Source organism: Triticum aestivum, chromosome 5A, assembly GCF_018294505.1.
Source record: "Triticum aestivum cultivar Chinese Spring chromosome 5A, IWGSC CS RefSeq v2.1, whole genome shotgun sequence".
Taxonomy (NCBI): Eukaryota; Viridiplantae; Streptophyta; class Magnoliopsida; order Poales; family Poaceae; genus Triticum; species Triticum aestivum.
The window spans coordinates 71,383,639-71,393,347 of NC_057806.1; the positions used below are offsets into that span (position 1 = coordinate 71,383,639).

The 9,709-nt window shown below is 44.0% G+C and overlaps 1 protein-coding gene across 1 annotated transcript; it reads left to right on the forward strand.

Annotated features, from left to right (window-relative positions):
* Positions 1–3,648: 3,648 nt before the first annotated feature.
* Positions 3,649–5,663, forward strand: LOC123106610 (trimethyltridecatetraene synthase-like). Its single transcript, XM_044528712.1, has one exon. It carries the CDS (start codon positions 3,666–3,668, stop codon positions 5,265–5,267), a length of 1,602 nt encoding a protein of 533 aa, XP_044384647.1. The 5' UTR covers positions 3,649–3,665; the 3' UTR covers positions 5,268–5,663.
* Positions 5,664–9,709: the final 4,046 nt, after the last annotated feature.

Here is a 9,709-nt window from a genome sequence, read left to right on the forward strand (position 1 = left end):
GAAAATAAATATGAAATCTATCTTGGAGATTCGACATATGTTCCATTGATTACATTCAATCATGTATGTAATGAAGAAACAAAATGCAACTCCACAATTTAGTAGTTCATGTAAAAAAACAACCAAGTTAATGTACAGTAACATCATAAGTTCAGAAATAAAATTAAAAAGAGTTTTGTACTATTTTTGCTATAACAACTAAGTTAATGTACGCCATGGGGCTGGACTAGGATAGCGCTGCATATCCTGGAGTGGTGGAGAGGAAGCTCATGTCACTACCAAATCTATCAGGGTACTACAAATTCAAGGAACATAAGTAAAACGAAACTAATTTATTACAAGCACTCCTATGAATAGAACTTAATTTAGAAATTGAGGTGATCATAAACAGTGAAAACAAGAGTTTGCTACTGCTAGATTTCCAATCGCAGAACAACTTCTAGGAACGTGTGGGAGTCAGGCAACATGCCTGAACTGTGTGTTGATTGGTAGTTGAACTTGCTACCCATCCACACTAGTACCAGCGGCACAAGACCGCAGTATTTAAGCAAATACCTGATGGCATCAAGAAAACAAGTGACTAAAACATTTAGCAATAAAAGCGATGCTACAGAAAAATTGAACTGATGTTTTTCTGTCATTCCGACAAACCTCCAGCATTTTTTGAACTAATTTTTATCCTATCATTGTAATGTTGGTTTAGGCTTTTGGAATGAGGTGAAAACCTCTAGTCTATTTGAACTTTTACTGAACATTCAAAAATGTTTGAACTGATGTGAATCCTTCCACTGAACTACTACTACTACATTTTTTCATGAACCTACCCATGTATACGGATAAGTTCTATTTCTGCTAGGCATTTGCACAATTTTGTGCTAAGCAAAGATAGAAAGAAAACAACTTGGAAATGTTTCCTGCCGCCGCACGTCAACGGGGGTTTGGATATGGATGAAGTGACTGCCCCATTTTTCTTGTACTGAAGCTTGTTTCTTGAAATTTAAGACAATGCAAATATTATCTACAATATGGACATTTAGTATACTCTGAACTATACTCTTTGGCACTTTTGAACTAAGGTAATATTCTATCCACTGAACTAAACAGTGGACAGACCAACAACATAAATCCTCAAGCAATAATCGAGAGAGCTCACAATCTCCAAGGAAGATGCCTATGAATTCGCCATGGAAGGGCCTCCCACTCCCCTGCTCTATCTCCTCCCACTCCCTGCACACACACACACACACACACACACACACACACACACACAGAGCAGAGAGAGAGGATGAGAGGGAGATGACAGAGCTGGATCGAGGATGGAGCACAGGGTGGCCTGTACGCAGCTTTTTTCTCATGACCGGCTATGGAGCATGATGTTGTACTAACGAGGCAAAGGTCCAAATATATGAAGGGACTAGTAAGGGTATCAGGAATTGACTACATTATTTTAGTTAACTCGATCTTCATCAGTACTAGAATGACTGGACAAGAAGTTTGGATTTTTGTAGCAGCACACACACTAAACTTACACATTTTTTTGAACTTTTTTAGGTGATTGCATCAGTACTAATATGATTGGAAAAATATTTCAGATTTGTAGCAGCACACACACGAAACTTACAAAATTTTATGGAAATGCACGAGTTCTGATTTATCAGTACATAGTTTTATGGAAATGCGTGATTTAATTTCTTATAGGCACTATCTAGGCAAAGAACACTCGGTATTGAAATTTTTTCCAAGTATGTATTGAACTGATATATTTTTTGTCAATGAACTGTTGTAGTATAGGTACTCACAATCTCCAACCAAGTTGATATATGTACATGTTAAAAAGATAATAAAGTTCATGTATATTAATTTTGAGAAGTTCAGAAAGAAACTTTTTTAAAAGTTTGTACTGAAAAGATGTGCAAACATATTTAGTGCTTTTTTAGGAAGGAACTCAATTCAACAAAACATATGCAAACATCTTGGCTTTGAACATCTGTATTTTTATTTTGAGCTTACTTCTCTTGAGATTTGAACTGATTTGTTTTACAGGCACACGAACAACTTCGAATGAGCTGATGTTAGTACATGTAAAAAAGATGACCAAGTGCATGTATATTAACTGGAGAAGTTCAAAAAGGAGCTTCATCTTCACCATACTGACTAGATCAATACTGAAAACCTGAAGTATGAGAGGGAGACCAGCTTAAGTTCAAACTACACAAACATAAGCTGCAAGCTTCATGTTCCAACTTGTAGATGACTAATTTTAATATCAAATTCCTCAGTCCAACATTAAGATAACACACAAGACCGGTTAGCCAACAAGCTCACAATACCAATTCCGCTGACTTTGTTTACCTCGACACATGTCGGAGACGGGCACGATGAGGTCCCGGTCGCCAACCCGCTTCCGATGTTGATGGTCAGCAGGGACACCACAGCGAGGAGGGAAACCTAGTGCCCAAGCTTGTGGGCGGACGGGTTGGGCGGCGGTAGTGGTGCGGCGCATCGGCGGGACTAGAAGGGGCGGCCGGGGCGCGGGGAGGTGGTGGTGCAGCGCGTCGGCGGGACTAGGAGGGGCGGCGCATCACCGGGAGGTGGTGGCGGGGCGCGTCGGCGGGGGAGGAGACGGCAAGACTGCGGGAGGTGGTGGCGCGGCGCGGCGCCGGGAGGTAGGCGGCTGCACATTGGTGGGATGTGGTGGCGGGGCGCGTCGGCGAGAAGAGGAGGGGGCGGCGCGTCGCTGGGATGCAGGGGCTGCACATTGGCGAGGGAGGAGACGGCGCGTCTGCGGGAGGTGGTGGCGCGGCGCGTCGCCGGGAGGTGGGGGCGAGGCCCGTCAGCGGGAGGTGGAGTTGCGGCGCGCCGGTCTCTTTTCAGTGTACCGAAATGCATATCGGGCCCTATAGGGGGCGATGGTAACAGAATATTATTCTGTTACGGGTAACAGAATAGTCCAGCCCTATATATATATATATAGAGAGAGAGAGAGTACTATGTAGGAGTACTGAGTATGGGAAATACACTTTGGTTCCTAGTTGTATATACACCCTATATGGGTTTTTTTAATAATTAAACAAAAATCAAAATAGTTCAGAAGTATTTTCAGAATAAACTTGACTTACTTTTGCACTAGTATATAAATTTTCAGGAAAAAAAAACAATGTTGACTTTATAGAAAAAGACAAATTTTATTTGCTATTATAGGTCACTATTCACACTATTTTGACCAAAAAATTGTCTTTTTGAAAAGAAGTCAAATGGGGAATGTTTTTTGTGAAATTTTTCTCATAAGTACAATAGAAGGTCAAGTTTATTAAAAAAAGTATTTTTAGAATTTTTTGACTTTTTATTAAATTACTAAAAAAAATCTTATAGGCTGTAGATGTCCCCGTAGACCAAACATCCGCACACTGAAAAAGACCTGTCTCCTCGTGGATCACACACAAAACACTTATCTGCATATTTTCCTTGCATGTGCCGAGGGGAATCAGGACCTATGTATCGCAAAGACACAAACACCCATCCGCATACCTTTCATGCTTGGATAGAGAAATGTGTTGCAGCCAACCAGTTTTCATCACAAACTACACTGAGAGTGATGCATATATATGCTTGGTCACACATACACACCCAAGTAGTGCTAGTGCCAAGGCCAAAACGTTTCAATAATGGAGCTTACATTGACATTGCCCATGGCCATGGCCTTGGTCACCATCCTCATCGTACTCGTCCTCAGCTCCGTCTTCTCACGGCGCCGCCAGAGTGAGGCCCTGAACCTCCCGCCGGGACCGCGGGGCTGGCCAGTGCTCGGCAGCCTCGGCGCCCTCGCGGGCGCGCTCCCGCCGCACCGCGCTCTGGCTGCGCTCGCGGCGCGCCACGGCCCGCTCATGCACCTCCGTCTTGGTTCCTACCACGCCGTCGTCGCCTCCTCCGCCGATGCCGCCCGGCTCGTCCTCAAGACACACGACCTCGCCTTCGCCGACCGTCCGTGCACCGCTGCCGGCGAGCACGCCGCGTACGGGTACCTTGGTATCGTGCACACCCCGTATGGCGCATACTGGCGTATGGCGCGCAGGCTCTGCGCCACGGAGCTCTTCTCCCCGCGCCGCGTCGACTCGTACGAGTATATTCGGAAGCAGGAGCTCCGGGCGCTCGTGTGTGGCCTGTTCGAATGCCGCGGCCGTGCCGTTGCGGTCCGGCAGCACCTGGCGGACGCCACGCTGCGGAATGTCCTGCGCATGTCGATCGGGGAGAAGTGGTCGGGCTGCTACGGCAGCCCTGAGGGTGAGGAGTTCCGGCGAACGCTTGATGAAGCGTTCGCGGTGACCGGAGCGGTGAGCAACGTCGGCGAGTGGGTGCCATGGCTCGGGTGGCTCGACGTGCAGGGCTGCGTCCGGAGGATGAAGAGGTTGAGCAAGGTGTACGATCGGTTCCTCGAGAGGATTCTCGATGAGCACGACGAGGAGCGGCGCCAGGTGGCGATGGCTACCGGAACTGGCCACGGCGAGTCCGCTGCAGCGAGGGACTTGGTGGACGTGCTGCTGCAGCTCGCCGAGGAGGAAGGCGAGACGGCTGGGACGTCGTCAACAGAAGCAAGGCTCACGCGTGACGGCGTCAAGGCCTTTGTCCAGGACATCATCGCCGGTGGCACGGAGAGCTCTGCGGTGACCATGGAGTGGACCATGTCGGAGCTCTTGCGCCGGCCGGATGCCGCAGCCGCCGCCACCGAGGAGCTCGACCGCGTGGTGGGCCGCAGCCGGTGGGTCGAAGAAAGCGACCTGGCCCGCCTCCCCTACATCGACGCCGTGGTGAAGGAAACAATGCGGCTGCACCCGGTGGGCCCGCTTCTAGTCCCGCACATGGCTCGGGAGGACACACTGGTCACCGGCTACGACGTCCCCGCCGGCGCGCGCGTGCTGGTGAACGTGTGGGCCATTGCGCGAGACCCGGCGTCGTGGCCCGACCGGCCCGACGAGTTCCGGCCGGAGCGCTTCGCCGGGAGCGCCGTGGACGTTCGTGGGCAGCACTTCGAGCTGCTGCCGTTCGGTGCCGGGCGGCGGATATGCCCGGCGTACGGGCTGGCGATGAAGGTGATAGGCGCCGGCCTGGCCAACCTGCTGCAAGGATTCGCGTGGCGGCTGCCCGAGGGGGTCTCGCCGGAGGACCTGAGCATGGAGGAGCATGTCGGGCTGTCGACGCGCAGGAAGGTGCCACTCGTCGCCGTACCGGAGCCCAGGCTGCCGGCGCATCTCTACACCGCCATGACCTGATCAGAACCGTGCATGCAAAATCAATTTCCCGAACAGTTGGTTCAATCGACTGAATTAGCTCAACGCAGCTTGGTGGAGCTCTCTTCTCAGCCACACCATCTTTCCTGGTCTCTCAGAGCATCTCCAACAGCACGCAAGTACTTTTTTTAGGGTGTTAGAAGATGTTTGCTCCAACAAACGCTGCAAAACATGTAGCGCGTGCGAGTTCAGCGGTCCCAATCAAACGGTCCCATCTGCAGCAGCCTAGAATTTGCAGCGCGCGCGACCGATACACTAAATATGCTGCGCGCGATGCCTTTTTAATATGCGCGCTGCAGTAGTTATAGCGCACAGGCTTTTTATGCGGCTGTCGGAGATTTTAAATCAGGTCCGTGCATAATAAAAGCAGATTTTATATCACGCGTCGCTTATATAGCGCTTGTGTTGAAGAACGCAAAGTAACTTTTACCGGCACCGGGAGCTACCGGCAACGCACACCCAATGGGGTGCAGCCACATGGTGTGTATCCCAATACAGTTGCACGTATTTGACATCTTTTTCTGGCTTTTAAGTGTTGGCATTTCTCTCTTGTGGGTTCCTCCATTGGCAGATAAAGATAACATGCATTGTCCTGTCCTTCTATTTTTCTTTCACACGGGTACAAGGTTATGACACATTCACTCTCTCCTCTCTCACCAACAAAACATCATTTTATGAGGTAATTGCACAAACCACCGCTTGTTGGGGCTAGTGCTGCATAAAACACCTATTATACAGGTCTGTTGCGAAGAATACGACATATTGGTGTAATACATTGTAAATAGGTCTAATCTAGTGTTTAGACGCATTAACATAATTTCAGATAGATAGGTCCCGCTTGTAAGGGCGATGTCAACCGGCCGATGCAAACAAACATGATTTTTATTTGTTTTTTGTTCGTTCGGGTCAGCCAAGCAGACGCTTGTCCGATTTTTGATTTAGAACGGTCAGTGCGCCCACCTTGACCGACACATTTGTCCACGTGGAGTTAAATAAATAAATAGGCACATAAAATATTTAAATTTAAAACATAATTAAACATTAAAACCTCCAGTCAAAGTCCACTTCAAACATAATTAAACATAAAAACATAATAAAAACAAAAAAGCCTCCTAGCCGTCCTCGCCCATAGCCCTAAGTGTCATCCTCGTTGTTGGAGCAGGTGAGGTCGAGGAACTCCGGCGGCTGCGCCCAGGGGAACAGCGTCTGGTAGGCCGCCAGCTTGGCCTCCTCCGACAAGGCTGCCTGGCTCAGGGCGCCTCCTCCTCCTGCTCCCGCCGCTCCTCCTCCTCCTCCTCGTGCAGCCAGCGCTGTCGGTGCTCCTCCTCCCCGCGCTCGCGTTGCATGCGGCGCTCCTCATCGGCCCGCTCCTCCTCTAGCGCGGTGCCACTGCTAAAGTTAGGTCACTTGCTCCTCCTCCGACGCATCGAGCCACACCCGCGGCGTGCCGACCCTCCCGCACGACGCCCTGCCACCACATATGTCCCGGTGGCTACGGGCGGAGCCGCCGCGGGCGCATACGATGGCGGTAGTAGTGAAGGATAGACGCAATCACCGGCCGCGGAGAGCTAGAGCTCCTCCTCCGAACCAGGTTTGTGAGATTAGTCATTATTATTTTGTGATGACCACTACTTGGATGTAGTGGCCACATAGAAACTACTTGGATGCTAAAATCTAATGGCAACAATATCTACCATGTTTTTGGTGCTAGTGATCACATGCCGAACTTCTTTCATTCAACATTTTGTTCAAAATTTAATAATTTCAGAAAATGTGAAAATTTTGACATTACCATTTAGGGAAAGTTTTACCCCATTTAGACCAATGGTTTGCTAGAGTGTGGAAGTTTTAGTTAGCCCATACTATTTTTTATTCAAATTTTGACATTTTCAGTAAAATGTGAAACAATTCCTGTAAATATTACATGTATTCAATATTAATTTGGGAAAGTTACGGCTCAATTGGACCACATGTTTGGGAAGACAATGACAGTCTAATATGTTGGCTGTTGTGGCCGGTTTTTATTGCCACATGTGCACTTACAAGGAAGACCTATCTATCTGGAATTATATCAATGTGTCTAAACACTAGATTAGACCTATTTGCAATGTATTACACCAATATGTGGTGTTCTTCGCAACAAACCTGTATAGTAGGTGTTTTGTGCAACACTAGCCTCAATAAGTGGTGGTTTGTGCAATTCCCTCTCATTTTATTCACCCCATGACAATTTTAATCATTCATACCTTTCAAGTTATAATTTTGTTTTTGAAATAATTTATATATTTGAATTAGTAGCGCAAAGATCGGACCTTTAGAACAAGATCAATCTTGGATATATTTAAAACACGTTAAATTTTCAACGTTTCAATTAACATATTTCACTCAATATATTTTGTGTGGAACTACTTATTTTAGTGTTCGATACTGATATTTGTGATCAATGAAATACGTTTCAATTTTGTTGGAAATACACAATGAAATTTGTTTTTAAAATATATTTTGTAATGAGTGAAATCAGTTTTTGAAACGATTGAAATATAGGAGTATTTCAATCGAGTGAGCATAATGTGTTTTCTCATAATAGTGGAATGTATACTTTTTAAGTGAGTGTAACATGTTTTCTAAAAATGTGTGAAATGAGTGAAATCTATTTTTTAAATGAGTGTAATGTGTTTTCTGAAACTAGTGAAATCAATATTTTTGTAATGAGTGATATCGGTTTTTGAAACAAGTAAAATATAGTATTTTAACTCAGTGAATGTAATGTGTTTTCTGGAACGAGCGAAATAGGTTATTTGAAAAAGTGGAATATAACCAACATTTTATGTGAAACTGCATTTTTCAGTGTTTGAAATTGACATTTGTTATGAGTGAAATACGTTTCAATATATTTTATAAATTTGCAGTGAAATTAGTTTTGCAAAATGAGCGTAATGTGTTTTCTGAAATTAGTGAAATTGTTTTTCTAAGCTAATAATTTTTAGAAATGAGCGAAACCAGTTTCCTGAAGTAAAAGGTTTTTTAATTGAGGACCAATATTTGAAATGAGTGAAATCTATTCTTCGTACATTTTACACATATTTTCGTGTGAAATACGTGTAACTTGTTATATTAATTTTTTTACAATGTCGTTTCAGTTTTTCCAATTCCAATTTCATTTTTCACAATGATTGACGCTGATTATTTCAACTCCCAAAGAAATGATTTCAGTTCTTCAAAAAATAAAGTTTCAATCCAATTAAAAAATACACTATCATATTTTACAAAATACTGAAATTTTGTATTTCAATAGAGTGGCATAAATAATTTTTAATTTTTTGCAATGTCATTTCAGCTATTCCGATTCCAATTTCGTATTTCAGAATGAGTGAACTGGTTATTTCAACTGTCAAAGAAATGATTTCGATTCTTCAAAAAGAGGATTTCAGAAGCATATTTCACTATCATATTTTAAAGAGGTAAATACACCAGAGGTCTTAGAACTTGCACGCGGCGGTCACTTTGGTGCACAAAGTTGCAAAATACGTGTTTGGGGTCACTAAACTTGCGAGACTGTTCAAATACAGTCACTCTCTCTGTACGCGAGCGTATCCGTCGATGCATGGCATGGGCCCGCTGTCAATGACACATGGACGCATTTTTGCACAAAACCCCTTCTTCTTCTTCTTCTATGCAAAATAGAAAATCAACAATCGATGGGACGAAAAGTTTAACTGCCAGATCTCGGACCCCGACCTAATGCTAGTACAATACAGGTCACACAAACTACGCCACACATCTGTAGACAGCTATTAAGAGTAACTAAGATTAATGTACAAAAACGGAAGCGCTCATGGAACAGAAATGGGCTGTGGTCTGGCGACTCATTTTGCACTTGTTTATTTTTCAGAAATTTGTAGATAGTATGCAAATTATAATGCCATTAACAAGATAATTTCAAATAATTTTCATGTATTATTCTAAAATAATACTTATGAATTATAAAAATGTTTGCATAATAATAACACAAATAGTTTTTAAATATTCATAATAACACCTATTCGTTTTATTTGAGAATTTTGTGGATCCGAAAAAATTGTTCATGTATTATTTTCAAATAATATTGTTTGTGCAATTCAAAATATGTACATGCATTAAAAAAACTACATGGCATTTATAAAAATGTTTAAACACTGTGAAAAATATTCATGTAAATTAAGAAATGTACATTGCATTTAAAAAATGTTGACACATTTCAAAAAAAATGTGAGTTTTACACAATGTACAATTATGCTCGCATGGTTCAAAAAACTGTTCGCGTAGTTTTTCTATTGCATGAACATATTTTGAATTACACGAACATTTTTTACAATGTTTAAACATTTTTTAAAATGGCACATACTTATAGAGAACAAGAGTGATAAAAACATATACATTGTCTA